At 45.9% G+C, this 21,774-nt stretch overlaps 1 protein-coding gene across 1 annotated transcript in view; it reads right to left on the bottom strand.

Moving 5' to 3' along the window:
- LOC144595736 (contactin-associated protein-like 5) overlaps window positions 1-21,774 on the bottom strand; it is a 970,382-nt gene that overhangs the window by 778,557 nt on the left and 170,051 nt on the right. Inside the window, 1 exon segment of the mRNA XM_078403311.1 lies at window positions 15,711-15,904. Coding sequence (XP_078259437.1) covers window positions 15,711-15,904 — 194 coding nt within the window.

A 21,774-nucleotide genomic window follows, 5' to 3' on the forward strand; every position in this document is an offset into this window, starting at 1 on the left:
AGCTGGTGCGACTTGGGTGGGGGAGGGCAGAGAGAGAGGGAATGCCAGGATTACTTGAAGTAAGAGGAATCAATATTCATACCACTGGGCTGTGAGCTGCCCAAGCGAAATATGAGGTGCTGTTCCTCCAATTTGCGTTTGGGCTCACTCTAACAGTGGACGACACCAAGGACAGAAAGGTCAGTGTGGGAATGGGAAGGGGACTTAAAGTGCTTGGCAACCGGGAGATCAGGGAGGAAGGTTCAGGCGGACTGCACGAAGGTATTCAGTGAAACGACCGCCCAGTCTAGGTTTGGTCTCGCCGATTTGAAATACTGTACTTCCCTCTTCACACCACAACTGGTTAGCTCTTTCGGCCACCTTTGAGGGCGGCACTGTGGCGTAGCGATTTCCACACTGTATCTCTAAACTAAACTAAACCTCTGAAAGGCAATTGACCTAAAATACGAACTGTGTTTCGCTGCCCAGATGCTACCCAACATGCAGAGGCTTTGAGCATTTTCGCGTTCACGGCAACGTCTGTACGATTTTGCCTTTCATAAGTTCATATGATAGGTGGAGAAACAGGCTATTCGGCCCATCATGTCTACTCCACCATTGAATCATGGCTGATCTATCTCTCCCTCCTAACCCCATTTTCCTACCTTCTCCCCATAACCCCTGACACCTGTACATTTTTGGGAATGCAGTGGTGTTAGAGGTGAGCACAGGGTCAAAAATTCCTCTCACACTCCAAAGACGTACAGGTTTGTAGGTAAATTGGCTTGGTGTATGTGTAAAATTGCCCCTAGTGTGTGTAGGATAGTGTTAATGTGCGGGGATCGCCGGTCAGTGCGGACTCGGTGGGCCGAAGGGCCTGTTTCCGTGCTGTATCTCTAAATTAAAGATGCTGGAATCTGGAGCAGCATACTTACCACTCTCGGTCCTGATGCAGGGCTTCTGACCTGACTCATCAACAATCCATTCCCCCCCCCACCACCACCCTCCCTGCCAAAAGATGCCGCCCGACCCTCTGACTTCCTCCGGCAGATAGTTTGCTGCTATGTAACTTTAAATCTCAGATGGAATTGCGCTAATCAACGGCAGTTTTCAAAATAGGGAACATGCAAAGTTAAATCACAGATCAGTCACTGATTTCATCAACCCAAAACAAAATTACGCAAGAATAGACCATGGAAGTCAAATGATTGAATATGAAGACGAGGCGGGCAGAATGTGATACACTAAAGCATCAATAGACAATTAACAATAGACAATAGGTGCAGGAGGAGGCCATTTGGCCCTTCCAGCCAGCACCGCCATTCAATGTGATCATGGCTGATCATTGTCAATCAGTACCCCGTTCCTGCCTTCTCCCCATACCCCCTGACTCCCCATACCCTCTGGGGAGAAGGCAGGAACGGGGTACTGATTGAGAATGATCAACCATGATCACATTGAATGGCGGTGCTGGCTAGAAGGGCCGAATGGCCTCCTCCTGCACCTATTGTCTATTGTCTATTGTCTATTGACACCGCTATCCTTGAGAGCTCTATCCAGCTCTCTCTTGAATGCATTCAGAGAATTGGCCTCCACTGCCTTCTGAGGCAGTGAATTCCACAGATTTACAACTCTGACTGAAAAAGTTTTTCCTCATCTCCGTTCTAAATGGCCTACCCCATTTTTTTTTTCCTAGTCAGATGTGCAGCACTTTGGTCAACGTGGGTTGTTTTTAAATGTGCTATACAAATAAATTGACTTGACTTGACTTGACTTATTCTTAAACTGTGGCCTACTCCTGTGAATTTCTTTGCAGGAAATTGGGGTGAAAACAAGGCATTGGAAAATATGTTGAAATTTCACAGGGGGAAAACCCCAAGATTTGGGTGTGTTGTTGATTATCCGTCCCCATCATTATGGAGACTGTTTTATTCACAAAATGCTGGAGTAACTCAGCAGGTCAGGCAGCATCTCGGGAGAGAAGGAATGGGTGATGTTTCGGGTCGAGACCCTTCTTCAGACTGACCTGCTGAGTTACTCCAGCATTTTGTGAATAAATCGATCTGTACCAGCATCTGCAGTTATTTTCTTATACTATTATGGAGACTGTATCAGACTGCATTTGCTTTTTTCCAGTATATATATAAATATTTTTAAAAACAAATCTTAACTGCACAAAGAAAGGGGGATACAGAAGATGCATTAAAACAAAAATGCCGATTTCGGTAATATTCTGATTGCGCCAGCAGTAATGGAAATAAATGACAAACGAACCGAGGAATGTGAAATATTATAGGTTGGTTGCATCTAATTGAAGGTTATAAAACAGAAAGGAGATGTTGACAATGGGTGAAGATGGGGCAATCAATTTCAATATTCGGCCAAAGTGGCAAAGCAATTTAGATTAAGGCAAATGGAAAGCTATGGTATTCTAAGCAAGCTGTGACGTGGGAGCCTCCATAGGTTAATGACTTTACTGGTGCACTAGTCAGACTACTGACGGGGCGTCCAGGTCACACTAGTCCCCAGTAATATTCTGCAGCAGAGCAATGACTGGCCTCTGCCTTTATTCAAACCTGCCCTTGCCAATTCCAAAACAGTGTTGCTCCTAATGTTTTGTTTAGTGTAGTTTAGTTTAGAGATACTGCGTGGAAACAGGCCCTTTGGCCCATCATTCGGTTCAGCGATCCTCGAGCATTAACACGACCCTACACACACTAGGGACAATTTTCACCAACCTACCATCTTTGGAGTGTCGGAGAAAACCTACGCGGTCACGGGGAGAACGTACAAATTCCGTACAGTTTAGCACCCGTAGTCAGGATCAAACCCAGGTCTCTGGCACTGCGAGGCAGTAGGTCATGGGCAGAACGTACAAACTCCGTACAGACAGCACCAGTCATCAGGATTGAACCCAGATCTCCGGCGCTGTAAGGCAGCAGCTGTACTGTACAAAGGGTCTCGACCCGAAACGTCACCCATTCCTTCTCTCTTGAGATACTGCCTGACCTGCTGAGTTACTCCAGCCTTCGATTTGTACCAGCATCTGCAGTTTTTTTCTTACATTAGCTCTACAGCTGCTCCACTGTAGATCAGGTAAATCAGATGAAAGGCCACTGATCTGAAACTCTTTTCATTGATTCCCTGTGGACCACCAAGCAATTCCCGCCTTTGCTGCTTCGAGTTTTCACAGTCAATTCCCTTCCAGCTCCGATCAGCCACGCGGAGCGGTAGAAGCCCCATGGCTACACGTCGACGGCAGGCCCGACTCACCCACTTCCGAAACAGAAACCCGCCTGGGGTCGCCTGAGGGTCGTCTCCTGCTCGACGCTGAAGACCAGGAGCCGAGGAGGAGGGAGTTGGCAACGGTGGTGGACGCTGGAGAAAGGGCCGTTTAGGGGATTGGACACATTAGAGGCAGGAAACATGTTCCCAATGTTGGGGGAGTCCAGAACAAGGGGCCACAGTTTAAGAATAAGGGGTAGGCCATTTAGAACGGAGATGAGGAAGAACTTTTTCAGTCAGAGAGTGGTGAAGGTGTGGAATTCTCTGCCTCAGAAGGTAGTGGAGGCCAGTTCGTTGGATGCTTTCAAGAGAGAGCTGGATAGAGCTCTTAAGGATAGCGGAGTGAGGGGGTATGGGGAGAAGGCAGGAACGGGGTACTAATTGAGAGTGATCAGCCATGATCGCATTGAATGGCGGTGCTGGCTCGAAGGGCTGAATGGCCTACTCCTGCACCTATTGTCTATTGTCTATTGTCTATTGTCTAAGATGGCGGCGGACGGAGGAAGAGGGTCGATGCCGCCATGGCAACAGGTCTTTGAGTCCAAGATAAGAGTGAACTCTTCACAACTTTGAAACTTTGCCTGGAATATTACGACTCTTTGCCTCGGTGAAGTCTACTATTACAGTACAATCATTGCACCTTTCTACTTATCTATGATTGTGCGTATCGATCGTATGATTTTACTGGATTGTAAGGGTGGACCTGGTGCAGGATACTATGTAACTTTGTCTAAGCCCTTTATGTGACAACTATTAAGCAAGGAATTTCACTGTGACTGAAGAATTCAATTCAATGCAATTCAAAACAAATATTTTCACTGTGCCGACTAGGTACATGTGGCAATAGAATATCATCATCATTATCACTACCAAAAGTCCTGGCCCTAACCTTTAGACAATTCTCACTTTGTTCATGGTTCTAGGATTAGCACCTTCTAAATGTATGAATACCATTCTCCTCCCATCCAGAGAAAGGGTCTATCCACTTTCCTCCATGGATGCTGTCTGACCTGTTGAATTCCTCCAGCAGTTTGATGTTTATTTTTCCAGATCCCAGCATCTCCTGGATGTCCCTTGTGTCTCCTGGATCCCATTCTATCCGGCCTTCTGTTTATTTTTTTTGGACCTGACCGTAATATTACAGAAAGGACACAGCAAGTGTCTACTGGTTTAATTCTCCTTTCTATTCCAGCACAGACCTTTCTGTCCTCGGTCTCCTCCATTGTCAGAGTGAGGCTAAACGCAAATTGGAGGAACAGCATCTCATATTTCGCTGAGGCAGCTTACAGCCCAGTGGTATGAATATTGATTTCTCTCACTTCATGTAGCCCCGGCATTCCCTCTCTCTCCATCCCTCCCCCACCCAAGTCGCACTAGCTTCTCGTTTTCACCCTACAAACAGCCCGTTTCCTCCATCATCGTTACTATTTTGCCTATCTTTCATTCCACGTTCTTTATCTCTCCACATCACTGTCTATATCTCTCGTTTCCCTTTTCCCTAACCAGTCTGAAGAAGGGTCTCGACACGAAATGTCACCCATTCCTTCTCTCCAGAGATGCTGCCTGTCCTGCTGAGTTACTCCAGGTTTTTGTGTCTTTCTACTGCACAAGTCTATGCAGTTTTGTGATATGCAGTTCTGATGCAGTTGGACCATCTGGTCCAACTCTGCTTTCGGCCAAAAATAAGCTCAAGGATGTATTCTGTTTCCCCACCTTGCACCTTGATCGGCATGTACCATTTGGCCAAAGAGCCCATTTCTACGTTCTATATCTCTAGTTCATTTAGTTAATTGTCACGTGTACCGAGGTACAGTGAAAAGCTTTTTTGTGTCCTATCCAGTCAGCGGAAAGACAATCCCTGATTACAATCGAGCCATTTACAGTGTATAGCTCCACAGCTGCAGAAACCCTCATCCACGCCTTCATCACCTCCCATCTGGACTACTGCAACAGCCTCCTCTATGGCGCACCCTCAAAAATCATCAGTAAACTTCAATACATTCAAAACTCCGCTGCCCGTCTACTCACCCACACCCCGATCCGTGACCATATCACCCCCGTCCTTTACAAACTCCACTGGCTCCCCATCTCCCAGAGAATCCAGTACAAAATCCTCCTCATGACCCACAAAGCCCTCCATAACCTGGCCCCATCCTACCTGACCGACCTCCTCCACAGGCACACTCCCACCTGCACCCTCCGCTCTGCTGCTGCCAATCTCCTATCCCCCCACATCCAGACCAAACTCAGATCCTGGGGGGACAGGGCTTTCTCCATCGCTGCTCCCACCCTATGGAACTCACTACCCCAAACCGTCAGAGACTCCTCCACACTCACCACATTCAAAACATCACTGAAGTCTCACCTGTTCAGTACTGCCTTCAACCACTGAAGGTCACCTCACCTTCTGTCTCCTTTCTCTGTTCGTTTACATATTTATCTATTTATTCACTTCCCTATGTTCTCTAAATCCCTGTAAAGCGTCTTTGAGTATATGAAAAGCGCTATATAAATGTAATGCATTATTATTATTATTATTATAGATCCCTGAATAAGGAATAACATTTAGTGCAAGGTAAAGCCAGCAAAGTCTGATCAAAGATAGTCCGAGGGTCACCAATGAGGTAGATGGTAGTTCAGAATGCTTTCTGATTGTGGTAGGATGATTCAGTTGCCTAATTACAGTTGGGAAGAAACTGTCACTGAATCTGGAGGTGTGCGTTTTCACACTTCTATACCTTTTGCCCGATGGGAGAGGGGAGAAGAGGGAGTGGCCAGGGTGCGACTCATCCTTGATTATGCTGCTGGCCTTGCCGAGGCAGCGTAATCGCTATCTCCTTTGTCTTGCTGACATTGAGAGAAAGGTTGACTATATATGACCATGACGATATAACACTTTTCCAGTTCATTGCACATCCCAACCGTTTTGTGTGTGTGTAAAAGATTTTCCTCATGTCCCATTTGGCTGTTTTTGAAAGGACTTTTGGACTTTCATTCCAAGTCCTGCATCTCTTGGGTCTTCCTGCACAATCAAGGATCAGTTGAGGCGCTTTGCCTTGCAACCCTCCCTCTTTGACTATGCTGGGGACCTTGCCAAGGCAGCGTGAAGTGTAGATGGAGCCAAAGGAAGGGAGGTTATGGTCTGGGCTGCATCCACAATTCTCTTCAATTTCTCAGCTCCACGTGGTCTTGGATGGAGCTGGTCCCAAACCATGCTGCAATGCATCCCGATAAAATCCTTTCTACGACACGTCTGTAGACATTGGCAAGAGTTGTCGGGGACATGCCAAACTTCGCAAACCTTCCAAGGATGAATTTCTGCGCTTTACCTAGATAGAGCTCTTAAGGATAGCGGAGTCAGGGGGTATGGGGAGAAGGCAGGAACGGGGTACTGATTGAGAATAATCAGCCATGATCGCATTGAATGGTGGTGCTGGCTCGAAGGGCCAAATGGCCTCCTCCTGCACCTATTGTCTATTATCTATTGTCTATTACCATGCATTACTTCCTTTTTGAATATTTGTGCAACATCTTTCAGATATTAATACAAAATGTCAATAATAACCTAAGGTTTGCAGGTTAATTGGCTTCAGGAACATTGCAAATTGTCCCTAGTGTGTCGGATCGTGCTAGTGTACGGGGTGATTCTTGGTCGGAAGGGCCGAAGGGCCTGTTTCCCACGCGGTATCTCTAAAGTGAAGTTCTGAAGAAGGATTACGATCTTGGACACTGACTCTGTTCCTCACTGCGGAGATGCTGACCGACCTGGGAAATATACCCAGCATTCTCTGGTTTTAGAAAACACCCTGAAAATGGAATGATTCAACGTTCCTTTGATGATTACCTTCCACCTCAAAAGGTCACCACCTCTGTAAACAACAGATTTTAACGTGCACATTATAATCATTGGCAGACTGACGCATTTAAAGGTCTGCGACTGGTGTTATTTGATAATGAGCCAGTGGATTGAATGAGGCAGTAAAATAACAGAACGTGACAAATTCTAAAAACAAATCCATTCAGAGTGGCTCCGTCTTTGATCTGTTTTGGCTGTAACATCGCTGACACCTCAATATAATGAAAGACTAGTGGTTAAGTGTAAGAAAAGAATGTTAGTCCAAGTCAGACTTTACATTTTTTTAAATATATATATTGATTGATGAACACTGATACAGAGACAGGAAAAGTAATCATTCTACAGAAGTGGCATCATGTGAAAAAACTGAAGCTAAAACATGCTTCATGACCAGAGTAGGTGAATTGAGGACCAGAGGACATAGGTTTAAGGTGAAGGGAAAAAGATTTAAATAGGAATCTGAGGGGTAGCTTTTTCGCACAAATGGGTGGTGGGTGCATGGAGCGAGCTGCCAGAGGAGGTAGTTGAGGCTGGGACTTTCCCAACGTTTAAGAAACAGTTAGACAGGTACATGGACAGGACAGGTTTGGAGGGATATGGACCAAATGCAGTCAGGTGGGACTAGTGTAGCTGAGGCATGTTGACCGGTGTGGGCAAGATGGGCCAAAGGGTCTGTTTCCACACTGTATGGAGGAATGGGGCAAGGAGGGAGGGGGAGGGGAATGGAGGGTAAGATGAAGTTACTTAAAATTAGAGAACTCAATGTTCATCCTGCTGGGTTGTAGGTTACTCAAGCAAAATGTGAGGTGCTGTTCTTCCAATTTGCGTCTGGCAATGGAGGAGGTCCAGGACAGAAAGGCCAGAATGGGAATGGGAAGGGGAGTTGAAATGGTTGGCAACTGGGAGATTCCATATGCCAAGGCCGCGAGGACTGGAATACAGAAGCAGAGATAATAATAATAATAATAATAATAATAATAATAATAATAATAATAATAATAATAATAATAATAATAATAATAATAATAATAATAATAATAATAATAATAATAATAATAATAATAATAATAAACATTTATTTTTTATAGCGCTTTTCCAAATGCTCAAAGACGCTTTACAAAAACAGTCAAGACATAAAAACAAACAAACGAACTGTCCTGACGGAGAAGCGGCGAACAAATAGCGCCAGCGTCCTCTCACGTCAGGGTCCGGCAGTAGACAATAAAGAACACAAGACACACAATTACAATTTTTAACACAAACAGTCATCACAGTGATTGCTCCAGGCACACCCTCACTGTGATGGAAGGCAAAGAAAAGTCTTATCTCCTCCTCATTCTTCTCCCGTGGTGCCACGAGGCGATCGAGGCTCCCGACTTTTGAAGCCCCCACCGGGCGATGGAAAGTCCCAGGGCCGAGCCGAGCAGGCCGATGAAGGTCCTGAGACCCCACCGGGCGATGGAAAGTGCCGCGGCCAGGCCACGCAGGGCGATGAGGGGCCTGCGAGCGAGTCGATCAAACCTCGCGCTTCGGGGCGGTCGAAGCTGCTATGGCTGGAGCTCCCGAAAGCCGGTCGCCAGCCAGGGACCTGCGAACTCCCGATGTTGCGGTCTGCAGGGCCCACGGCCGAAGCCTCCGAGATGGTAAGTCCAGGCCCTGCGACCGGAGTCTTCAAGGTCGATCCAAGCTGGAGGCCGCCGACTCCACGGTGTTAGGCCGTAGTGCGAACGGAGATACGACATGGTAAAGGTCGTATCTCAGTTGAGGAGGAGATTGGGAAAAAAGGTTTCCCCCACCCCCCCACCATGTAACGCTGAGGCTCGATAAGCAACTGATCAGGCCACATTTGGACAACTATGACCAAATTTGGGCTCCATATCCGAGGAAAGGTGTGCTGCTTCTGGAGAGGGTCCAGAAGAGGTTTACAAGAATGATTCCAGGAATGAGTGGGTTGGCATATGATGAGCGTTTGACAGCACTGGGCCTGTACTCGCTGGAGTTTAGAAGGTTGAGGTAGGGCCTCATTGAAACTTACAGAATAATGAAAGGCACAGATAGAGCAGATGTGGAAAGGATGTTTCCACTGCTGGGAGATTCTAGGACCAGAGATCAGAGCCTCAGAATTAATGGGCACTCTTTTTGAAAAGAGGTGAGGAGGAACTTCTTTAGTCTGAGGGTAGTTAATCTGTGGAACCTATTGCCACAGAGGGCTGTGGAGGCCGAGTCAGAGGATATTTATAAGGCAGAGATAGACAAATTCTTGATTGGAACGGGTGTCAAGGGTTATGGGGAGAATGCAGTGAAATGGGATTAGGAGGCAGAGGTCAGCCATTATTGAATGGTGGAGTAGACCTGATGGGCCGAATGGCCTAATTCTGTTTCTATACCACCAGGGGGTACCGCACGATGGCTGCCTCTTCTGTCTTCATCTTTTCCTTCTTTTGTATTATTAGTTTGTTGTATAATGTGTGTTTTGGTTTATTTTTAGTTTTGTACTATGTGGGGGGTGGTGGGGGAGGGGTGGGGGAAATTTTTCTTGTCTCTTTCCTCGACGGAGATGCAACTTTTTCCGTGTCGTATCGCCGTTGGCACTACGGCCCAACATCGTGGAGTTGGCGTCCTCATGTTTGGGACTTCTAGAGCTCCTAAACCGTGGAGCCTGCGGACGTACCACCTCGGAACGGGCGATCCCTTTGCCAGGGGTCGGCGGCCTTTGGTGCTCCAGCCCGCGGGAGGAGCGGACTTCTACATCGTGGAGCTCGCAGTCTCTGGTGAGGGACCGATTTCGGGGGACTACAAGCCGCAGGAGTTCGACCGTTCTTGTATACACTGGAATTTAGAAGGATGAGAGGGGATCTTATCGAAACGTATAAGATTATTAAGGGGTTGGACACGTTAGAGGCAGGAAACATGTTCCCAATGTTGGGGGGAGTCCAGAACAAGGGGCCACGGTTTAAGAATAAGGGGTAGGCCATTTAGAACTGAGATGAGGAAAAACTTTTCCAGTCAGAGAGTTGTGAATCTGTGGAATTCTCTGCCTCAGAAGGCAGTGGAGGCCAATTTTCCGAATGCATTCAAGAGAGAGCTGGATAGAGCTCTTAAGGATAGTGGAGTCAGGGGGTATGGGGAGAAGGCAGGAACGGGGTACTGATTGAGAATGATCAGCCATGATGACATTGAATGGCGGCGCTGGCTCGAAGGGCCGAATGGCCTCCTCCTGCACCTATTGTCTATTGACCGCCCCGACACGAGAGCTCGATCTCCGGCTGCGGATGGTTCGACTCCCCCGACCGCGGGAGGAAAGGAGGAGAGAAGATAAGACTTTATTGCCTCCATCACAGTAGGGAACGTGGTGGAGCCTCTGTGGTGGATGTTCATGTCAATTTTTATGTAGTTGTGTGTCTTGTTGCTTTTTTGATATGACTGTTCGGAAAAACAAATTCCTCGTACGTTGCAAAACACACTTGGCGAATAAATTACGATTACGATTATGATTATAAACTTGCGATGGCGGACCGAACGCACGTGTTCAGGGGAACGGTCGCCGAGTCTACGTTTGGTCTTGCCGGTGTACAGGAGCCCACATTGGGAAGACCGGATGCAGTCGGATGAGGTTAGAGGAGGTTCACGTGAACCTCTGTCTCACCTGAAAGGACTGTCGGGGTCCCTGGATGGGAGTCGAGGGAGGAAGTATAAGGACAGGTGCTGTATCTTCTGTGGTTGCAGGGGAAAGTACCTGGAGAGGGGGGGTGGCTTGGGTGGGAAGGGATGATTGAACCAAGTAGTTGCGGAGAGAGCGGTCCCTGCGGAAGGCGGAAAGATGGGAAGACATGATCAGTGGCGGGAACCCTTAGGAGGCGACGGAAAATAATTTGAACTCTGCATTGCGTCGTGCAGTGTCTAAGATGTTAAATTCTATCTTAATCGTGCAATGCCTCCATTTTCTGATGGCCAAAGAGTCCCATGCCAGGTTTTTGTCAAACCCAAAAGTCAAAAGGCTTGCTCAGACATTGCCCAAAGCAGCAAGCTAAAGCTATGTATTTAGCCCATGCAGAGAAACCTGTGTATTGTGAGCATTTCAAGAGCAAATACCCAACAATTTTCATGTTCGCTGGCTCTGGGAAATGGAGCAATTTTTGCACCCAGTGTAAAGTTGCAACACTCTAAGCAGAGAACAGCGTGAGTTAGATGCTGGAGCAAGCTCCCTCTAATTTGAAATAGCAGAGCTCCTTATTCCCAAGCTGTCAACTTTGATGAACTCCCCTTAATCACAGCTCCGTGTTATGTTGGGTTTTTTTCTCTCTCTCTCCCCTGTTTCCTGCACTAGCCTTGACTGCGGCTGTCAACTTAAGTCAGGCTGTTTCTTTTTGAGACTGGCTGTCAAAAAGGAGCTCACATCCCATCAGAAATACCCCGGGCAGGAGTCTCCATGAAGCCAAGGACAAATATCCAAGGTGATATATAAAAAAATATCCAAAATATCCAGCATGGTTCACTCCATAGAAACATAGAAAATAAGTGCAGGAGGAGGCCATTCAGCCCTTCGAGCCAGCACCGCCATTCAATATGGTCATGGATGATCATCCAAAATCAGTATCCCGTTCCTGCTTTCTCCCCATATCCCTTGATTCCATTAGCCCCAAGAGCTATAACTAACTCTCTCTTGAAAACGTCCAGTGAATCGGCCTCCACTGCCTTCTGTGGCTGAGAATTCCACAGGTTCACAACTCTCGGGGTAGAAAGGTTTATCCTCATCTCAGTCCTAAATGGCCTATCCCTTATTCTTAAACTGTGACCCCCTGGTTCTGGACTCCCCCAACATGGGGAACATTTTTCCTGCATCTACCCTGTCCAATCCCTTGAGAATTGTACATGTTTCTCTAAGATGCCCTCTCATTTCTTTCCAGGTCATCCTCACTAACTGGCAGTCCCCGGGTGCAGAGGGTGGAATTTGATAAATTGTTTTACCCACCATTACTGGAGGCATTGGGCTGGAATATTTAGCATGTTCCATGGTCCGTTTGCTGCGTTGAATCGTGGAATTGTTATGTTCCTCAAAGAGGCGATGGGGCCCATCAACTCTACCGCTCAGGGTAGAACAATCCCATCCATCCGATTCCCCCTCATTCCGAGTAACAGCGACCACAAAGTTGGTGGGTTGTCATTAAAATATCATTTGGGTTCACTGATGACCTTCGGAGAAAGTAACCAGCCATCCATACCTGGTTTCCCCACAGGTGTGCTGCCACTCCAGAACTTGTGGTTTTGTTCCTAATTGCCTCCATTATTCAAGGGCAGTTAGGGATGGGCAAAAAGTGCCTCATACATTTGTACATTCCTTTGGTTTGCAAGTCAAAATGTCTTAGATTTTTTAGATTTAGAGAAACAGCGCGGAAACAGGCCCTTCGGCCCACCGAGTCCGCGCCGCCCAGCGATCCCTGCACATTAACACTATCCTACGCACACTAGGGACAATTTTTACATATTACCCAGTCAATTAACCTACATACCTGTACGTCTTTGGAGTGTGGGAAGAAACCGAAGATCTCGGAGAAAGCCCACGCAGGTCACGGGGAGAACGTACAAACTCCGTACAGACGGCGCTGATAGTCAGGATCGAACCTGAGTCTCCGGTGCTGCATTCGCTGTAAGGCAGCAACTCTACCGCTGCGCCACCGTGCCGCCCTTAGATGGCACTTAAGATCGTCTTAGATCGCACTGCACACTAATGGACCCTCCGCGGCAACCTTCCAACAGCCATTTACACCGATTCTAAGTTCATAAGTTGCATGAGCAGAATGAGGCCATTCGGCCCTTCAAGTCTACTCCATCACTCAATCATGGCCGATCTATCTTTCCCTCTCAAACCCATTCTCCTGCCTTCTCCCCATAACCCCTGACACCCGCACTAATCAAAAATCTATCAATCTCCACCTTAAAAATATTCGTTGGCTTGGCCAGGCACAGACGTCTATGGCAATGAAATGCACAGATTCACCACTCTCTAACTAAATAATTTCCTCCTCATCTCCTTTCTAAAGGTACACCCTTTTATTCTGAGGCTATGGCCTTTGGTCCTAGTCTCTCCCAGTAGCAGAAACATCCTCTCCACATGCACTCTATCCAGGCCTTTCACTATTTGGTGTTTCAATGAGGTCCCCTTTATCCATCCAAACTCCAGCGAGTACAGGCCCAGTGCCATCAACACTACACTAATCCCATTTTATTCTCCCCACTTTAAAATTGTCTCCCACCGAATTATATGAATCATCTACTTGCCTTAGGCAATTTACAATAGCAAAATAGCCTATCAGACCGAGACCCGAGGCTACGGCCTCGGAACAAAATAAATGAGGAGGAATTTCCTTAGTCAGTGGGTGTTTTTTTAAAAGATTTTTTAGATTTTTTAGATTTAGAGATACAGCGCAGAAATAGGCCCTTCGGCCCACCGGGTCCGCGCCGCCCCAGCGATCCCCGCACACTAACACTATCCTACACCCACTAGGTACAATTTTTACATTTGCCCAGCCAATTAACCTACAAACCTGTACGTCTTTGGAGTGTGGGAGGAAACCGAAGATCTCGGAGAAAACCCACGCAGGTCACGGGGAGAACGTACAAACTCCGTACACCACACTCCAAAGACGTACAGGTATGTAGGTTAATTGGCTGGGTAAATGTAAAAAAATTGTCCCTAGTGGGTGTAGGATAGTGTTAATGTACGGGGATCACTGGGCGGCACGGACTTGGAGAGCCGAAAAGGCCTGTTTCCGGCTGTATATGATATGATATGATATGATATGATAGTACAGCACCCATAGTCAGGATCGAACCTGAGTCTCCGGCGCTGCATTCGCTGTGAGGCAGCAACTCTACCGCTGCACCACCGCGAATCTGTGGAATCCATTGCCAGAGACAGCCCATGGAGGCCCAAGTCAATGGGTATTTTTTAAGCAGAGATTAAGAGCTTCTTGTTTCGCAAGGGTGTCAAAGGTTACAGAGAGCAGGGAGGAGAATGGGGTTGAGAGGGAAAAATAGATCAGCCATGATCGAATATCTTGATGGGCAAAATGGCCGAATCCCGCTCCTTTGTCTTGTGGTCTTATGGGATGGAAAATTAAAGTGACAGGCAACCAAGTGCTTGGGGATGGACTTCAGTTCCAGTTCAGTCAGTATACTTTATTGTCACGTGACTACAATCGAGCCGTTCACAGTGTACAGATACACGATAAGGGAATAACATTTGGTGCCAGGCAATGCCAGTAAAGTCCGATCAAAGATAGTCCGAGGGTCACCAATGACAATAGACAATAGACAATAGACAATAGACAATAGACAATAGACAATAGGTGCAGGAGGAGGCCATTCGGCCCTTCGAGCCAGCACCGCCATTCAATGTGATCATGGCTGATCATTCCCAATCAGTACCCCGTTCCTGCTTTCTCCCCATACCCCCTGACTCCGCTATCCTTAAGAGCTCTATCTAGCTCTCTCTTGATTGCATTCAGAGAATTGGCCTCCACTGCCTTCTGAGGCAGAGAATTCCACAGATTCACAACTCTCTGACTGAAAAGGTTTTTCCTCATCTCAGTTCTAAATGGCCTACCCCTTATTCTTAAACTGTGGCCCCTGGTTCTGGACTCCCCCAACATTGGGAACATGTTTCCTGCCTCTAACGTGTCCAACCCCTTAATAATCTTATACGTTTATTGAGGTGGATAGTAGCTCAGAACCGCTCTCTAGTTATGGTAGGATGGCTCAGTTGCCTGATAAACAGCTGGGAAGAAACTTGTAGACTGAACAGAGAAATGTGCAAGAGTATTGATTTCCTAGACTTTATTGGAACAGAATTTAGCTGCAAATCACAATAACTACACAGCAGGTCCAGTGTGGTAAAGTGGGGATGAATTTCCCATCAATTGTCCGTCACCAACTAGTCAGGTCCATTGTTCTCTCCCTCTCGCATGGTTATATTGTCAGGATATCTAAAATGTCGACAACCGTCTCAACAGAAAATAACACAAGCCGCACCCCCCCCCACCCCCCCCCCCCCCCCCCCCACCACCCCATTTTATTTTTAAGCAAATCACTTCAGCAAGAAACACGACAAACATTTCTCCCTCATAAAAATCAGGTTGGAAGGCTCAACTTCCACATGAGATATAACAGTAGGCGATAATGTAATGACTTCTGGAAATATTTTGGCAAGCTGTCAGCCGAGAAGTATACCTTAAACGACGAAGACTGCAAGTGATTGAGCACCTCTTTTAAACCCCAGAAATAGACCTTTTTTGATATATTCCTAAGGTCTTGCAACAAGTTCACCATCTCTCCAAATACAATCCGATGATTCCGACCATTGTGCGTGTCTCCTCGCAAACCAGCCGTGTATGTGTGGATTGACCTGTTTCATGCACCACTGGTCAAACGGCGAAGAAAATAAATAAGTCATTATTGCTCGTAAGGATTCAGAAAACATATTGTGTTTCTGTCTAATGGACTCTTTGCAACATCATACACAGAATAGTAACCACCAATCTCTTTTTGGATATTAACGTTGACTCGGAATAAAGCCATGTAAATTACCTACCCAAGTGTTGTCTTCTTGGCGATATTGTTTCCAATTTCTCTCAGTGTCACTGAACATCAGTGCATAACTCGTCACCCAATCTGAACTCCCATAACGACCTTGGGTTGCCAGCGCAGAGATTTCTGTTCTCTCGCCCAGATCTATTTGTAACCATTGGTATTTGTTCGAATCCACTGGAGACCATCCACCTGCACCTGCCACGGGGAAACAGCACTGTTAAAATAAGCAACGCCATCACATGTTGAGTCTCCTCAAGAATTACAACATCATAGAACTGGGGCCTGTAGTCGCTGGAGTTTAGAAGGATGAGTGTGGGGGGAGGGGGGGGGGGGGGACTTCATTGAAACTTACCAAATAGTGGAAGGACTGGATAGAGTGGATGTGGAAAGGATGTTTCCACTAGTGGGAGAGTCTAGGACCAGAGGTGATACCTTCAGAATAAAGGGACGTTCCTTTGGTAAGAAGATGAGGAGGAATTTCTTTAGTCAGAGGGTGATGAATCTGTGGTTCATCGCCACAGAATACATGAACAATAGATAATAGGTGCAGGAGTAGGCCATTCGGCCCATCGAGCCAGCACCGCCACTCAATGTGATCATGGCTGATCATTCTCAATCAGTACCCCGTTCCTGCCTTATCCCCATACCCCTGACTCCACTATCCTTAAGAGCTCTATCTAGCTCCCTCTAGAATGGCCAAGTCAATGGATATTTTTAAGGCAGCGATTGTCAGGGGTTATGGGGGGAAAGGAAGGAGAATGGGGTTGAGAGGGAAAAATAGATCAACCATGATTGAATGGCGGAGTAGACTTGATGGGCCGAATGGCCTAATTCTGCTCCTGTCACTTACGAACATGGATCAGTACGGCACCGAAACAGGCCCTTTGGTTCATGATGTCTGTGCAAACATGATACCTTCTTAAACTAATCCCTAGTAGAAGCAAGGAACTGCAGATGCTGGTTTACCTAGGAAAGACACAAAATGCTGGAGTAACTCAGCGGGTCATATCAGATAATTAGGGGATTGGACACATTAGAGGCAGATAACATGTTCCCAATGTTGGGGGAGTCCAGAACAAGGGGCCACAGTTTGAGAATAAGGGGTAGGCCATTTAGAACGGAGATGAGGAAGAACTTTTTCAGTCAGAGGGTGGTGAAGGTGTGGAATTCTCTGCCTCAGAAGGCAGTGGAGGCCAGTTCGTTGGATGCTTTCAAGAGAGAGCTGGATAGAGCTCTTAAGGATAGCGGAGTGAGGGGGTATGGGGAGAAGGCAGGAACGGGGTACTGATTGATAGTGATCAGCCATGATCGCATTGAATGGCGGTGCTGGCTCGAAGGGCTGAATGGCCTACTCCTGCACCTATTGTCTATTGTCTATTGTCTATTGTCATAAATCTAAGGCATCCCTGGAGAACGTGAATAGGTGACTTTTCGGGTCGGACAGTTTTTCTTCAAACTAATTCATACTGCCTTCATGTGCTCCATCTCCTTGCAAAACCGTGAGCCTATTTAAAAGCCTCTTAAATACCATTATCGTATCTGTCTGCACCATTATCCCTAGCAGTGCATTCAAGACACCCATCACTCTCGGTGCAACATAACATTGCCCCAGATGTCAGACTAATCATTATTTAATGTACATTAGCTTGATAACATCTGTATGGTGTTGCAGAAGATCTTTAGCACAATTAAGGTCTTAATAAATGGGTTATTAATTGTACATCTGTCCTTAAAAATTGGGAGATTCATTGGTGTCACATCACAGCCAGATTATTCTCGCTGTTCTGTTTAATTTTGTTCCAAATACTATCAGATTTGAATAAATATATATTCAATGATCTTATTTTGCCAAATAGCAGAGACAAGCGATGGCACAATAGTGTAATGGTGGAGCTGCTGCCTCATAGCACTAGTGACCTCGGTTCCATCCTGACAATGGGTGCAGTCTGTATGGGATGTGTACATTCTCCCGGTGGGTTTTCTCCGGGTGCTCCGGTATTAGACTAAGCTCCCGCATTGGGGCGGTCAATAGACAATAGACAATAGGTGCAGGAGTAGGCCATTCGGCCCTTCAAGCCAACACCGCCATTCAATGTGATCATGGCTGATCATTCTCAATCAGTACCCCGTTCCTGCTTTTTCCCCATACCCCCTGACTCCGCTATCCTTAAGAGCTCTATCTAGCTCTATTCTTCCAAATTCCAGTGACGTACAGGCTTGTAGGTTAATAGGCATCTGTAAGTTGCCTCTGGCTTGTAGGAAGTGCAAGTTGTCTAGTAAGTTGCCTCTGGCGTGTTAGTAAGTTGCCTCTGGCGTGGATAAGTGTGAGGTTATCCACTTTGGTGGTAAGAATAGGAAGGCAGAGTATTATTATCTGAGTGGTGTCAAGTTAGGAAAAGGGGATGTACAACGAGATCTGGGTGTCCTAGTGCATCAGTCACTGAAAGGAAGCATGCAGGTACAGCAGGCAGTGAAGAAAGCCAATGGAATGTTGGCCATAACAAGAGGAGTTGAGTATAGGAGCAAACAGCTCCTTCTGCAGTTGTACAGGGCCCTAGTGAGACCGCACCTGGAGTACTGTGTGTAGTTTTGGTCTCCAAATTTGAGGAAGAGTATTCTTACTATTGAGGGCGTGCAGCGTAGGTTTACTAGGTTGATTCCTGGAATGGCGGGACTGTCATATGTTGAAAGACTGGAGCAATTAGGCTTGTATACACTGAAATTTAGAAGGATGAGAGGGGATCTTATCGAAACATATAAGATTATTAAGGGGTTGGACAAGTTAGAGGCAGGAAACATGTTCCCAATGTCGGGGGAGTCCAGAACAAGGGGCCACGGTTTAAGAATAAGGTGTAGGCCATTTAGAACGGAGATGAGGAAAAAAAAATTCAGTCAGGGAGTTGTAAATCTGTGGAATTCTCTGCCTCAGAAGGCAGTGGAGGCCAATTCTCTGAATGCATTCAAGAGAGAGCTAGATAGAGCTCTTAAGGATAGAGGAGTCAGGGGGTATGGGGAGAAGACAGGAACGGGGTACTGATTGAGAATGATCAGCCATGATCACATTGAATGGCGGTGCTGGCTCGAAGGGCCGAATGGCCTACTCCTGCACCTATTGTCTATTGACATAGAACTAGTGTACGGGCGATCGATGGTCGGCGTGGGCTCGGGGGGCCAAAAGCCATCGCGGTGCCTCCAAAACTAAACTAAAACCCATTCTCAAGGTGCATTTCTGGCAAAGAGCCCGAAGTCGAGCAATTCCCTGCAGCAATACAGATGCCAAAAGCAGAGACAACCATTTTAGGATTGCTTATGCGGCCTGCAGATAACGATGAGCTTAAGCTATATTCCCAGGACATATGGAGGTTAAAGACTGATCTGATTGAGATGATTACAATAATGAATGGAATTGACTAAAGTCTACGGGAAATGATTCTCCTCTCCAGAAGAGCAATCGAGACTCGGCAGATGTAATCACAGCATTAGCGCAATGCCAACTAAAGGTGATTCCGGAGTAAGAAATGAGCTGCACAATATGTGGTGTGAATATGCACAAAAAAAAAACACACACAAGCCCCTGCAGATTATTAATGCCAGATCATTTGAGCTACTGCAGGACAAACAAGAACTATCACATCACTGCAAATTGGCTTCCGTTATCGGCCCACTATGTTATTCAAAAGAAATCGGTTATTTGGGTTACAGGTACCAGGCATGCAATTGTCGAGAAATTTGATCCATTTTCTTTCAATGCCTAAATTAGACCCAATACCCATTTCAAGTGTTGTGCCCATTTCCTGCTAATGTCCCAACACCACAAAATTGTACCAGACATTTCATGTTGTAAATAACCACTGAGGTGCCCATTTGATAACACCAATGATATACTGGCATCCACATTTATTCACAAAATGGTACAAATCGAAGGTATATATTCACAAAATGCTGGAGTAACTCAGCAGGTCAGGCAGCATCTTGGGAGAGAAGGAATGGGTGACATTTCGGTTCGAGACCCTTGTTCAGACTGATGTCTGAAGAAGGGTCTCGACCCGAAACGTCACCCATTCCTTCTCTCCTGAGATGCTGCCTGACCTGCTGAGTTACTCCAGCATTTTGTGAATAAATACCTTCGATTTGTACCAGCATCTGCAGTTATTTTCTTACACTGCTTGCATCCACACGCCTAGTTTGTGTTATCCCATAGTTTAACTGTGTAAAGGCATTTTAGATTCACATGTGGCATTGGGATAGGATAAAACATTTAGCTTGTGTGTTTGTTAACATGTAGATGGCTTATTACTGAATACAAAGTTAGTTATTGTCCTATTAAAAGAGTGCATTAATATGTGTAAATTCAAGAAAATGTTCAAAAATATTATATTGTCAAGATACAAAATATGTGACCAACACTGAGAAATTAATGACATGACAGAATGATGTTTGATTATATTTGTGTTTCTTTTTATGTTTTGCTTATCTGCCTCTGACTTCTGATGTTATGTTTTTTAATTATATTTTGTTTCACTGCGGGTAATGCTTTGTTAAGTATTAAGGGTAGACACAATAAGCTTTGACTTCTGCCTGCACCATTTTACGGTCAGAGAATATCATGTGTGATTATATTGTTTTATTTTTGATATAATGATTTCGTACTATTTAACTTTCACAACTGTACGGTCAATCTGTTGTATTGCATTGACCAGAAATATAAATAAATAAATATGACTAACGTGAAAATAGCATAAAAGTGTGTAGGTAGTTCAGATACTAAGGAAATAGACACAGAATGCTGGAGTAACTCAGCAGTTCAGGCAGCATCTCTGGAGAAAAGGAATGGGTGACGTTTTGGGACAGTCTGAAAAAGGGTCTTGACCCAAAACGTCACCTATTCCTTTTCTCCAGAGATGCTGCTTGACCAGCTGAGTTACTCCAGCATTTTGTGCCTATCTTTGGTGTAAACCAGTATGCAGCTCTGCAGTTCCTTTCTACGTAGTTTCGATACTACTTTGGCATTGGGCTTGGTTTTCTTGGTTGAGAGCCTATTCTGAGGTTATAGTGCCTGTCCTGTTAAGTTGCTCCATTGGTGACCCTCGGACTATCCCTGATCGGACTTTGCTGGCTTTACTTTGCACTAAACGTTATTCCATTATCATGTATCTGTACACCATAAATGGATCGATTGTAATCCGGTATTTTCTTTCCGCTGACTGGTTAGCACGCAACAAAAGCTTTTCACTGTACCTTGGTGCAGGTGACAATAAACTAAACTGAAACTGAAAGCAGAATACTTTCCTCAAATTAAACTGACTGAGGGTCGAGTGAACTCTTAACTGCAGCTCACAGTCCAGATAGTAGCCACGGATTAAATAACCTTGGGAGCATGTGAGGTAAGAGATTGTCATGGCCCCACTTTATAGTCAAGTCAAGTCTAGTCAATTTTATTTGTATAGCACATTTAAAAACAACCCACGTTGACCAAAGTGCTGCACATCTGATTAGGAAAAAAAAGAAATACAGTGGCAGGCAGCCAAACACAACGGCGTGGCCATCTTGAACAAAATGTTTAACTAAAGCAGACCTTTCATATCAACCACCCAAATTGGCAAAATATATCCAAACTCCAAGAGAGTTCTGCAAAATGACCCCTTCAATTCTCTAAAGTGAGATAACGCGTGACAATGGTGAAAGAGCTAAACAGTTGCAGAAAGTGCATCGATGACAGTACCAGTCTCCCCAGAAGGTCCAGTTTCAAGCTACTCAAAATTCATCCTTTCATTAGTGTGGCATGGTGGCGCAGCGGTAGAGTTGCCACCTTGCAGTGCCAGAGACCCGCGTTCAATCCTGATTATGGGTGCTGCCTGTGTGGAGTTTGACCGCGTGGGTTTTCTCCAGGGTCTCCGGTTTCCTCACGCACTCCAAAGACGTACAGGTTTGTCAGTTCATTGGCTTGGTAAAATTATAAATTAGACAATAGACAATAGACAATAGGTCCTTACGAGCTCTATCTAGCTCTCTCTTGAATGCATTGAGAATTGGCCTCCACTGCCTTCTGAGGCAGAGAATTCCAC

The sequence above is a fragment of the Rhinoraja longicauda genome, chromosome 8, assembly GCF_053455715.1.
Source record: "Rhinoraja longicauda isolate Sanriku21f chromosome 8, sRhiLon1.1, whole genome shotgun sequence".
NCBI classification, from domain to species: Eukaryota; Metazoa; Chordata; class Chondrichthyes; order Rajiformes; family Arhynchobatidae; genus Rhinoraja; species Rhinoraja longicauda.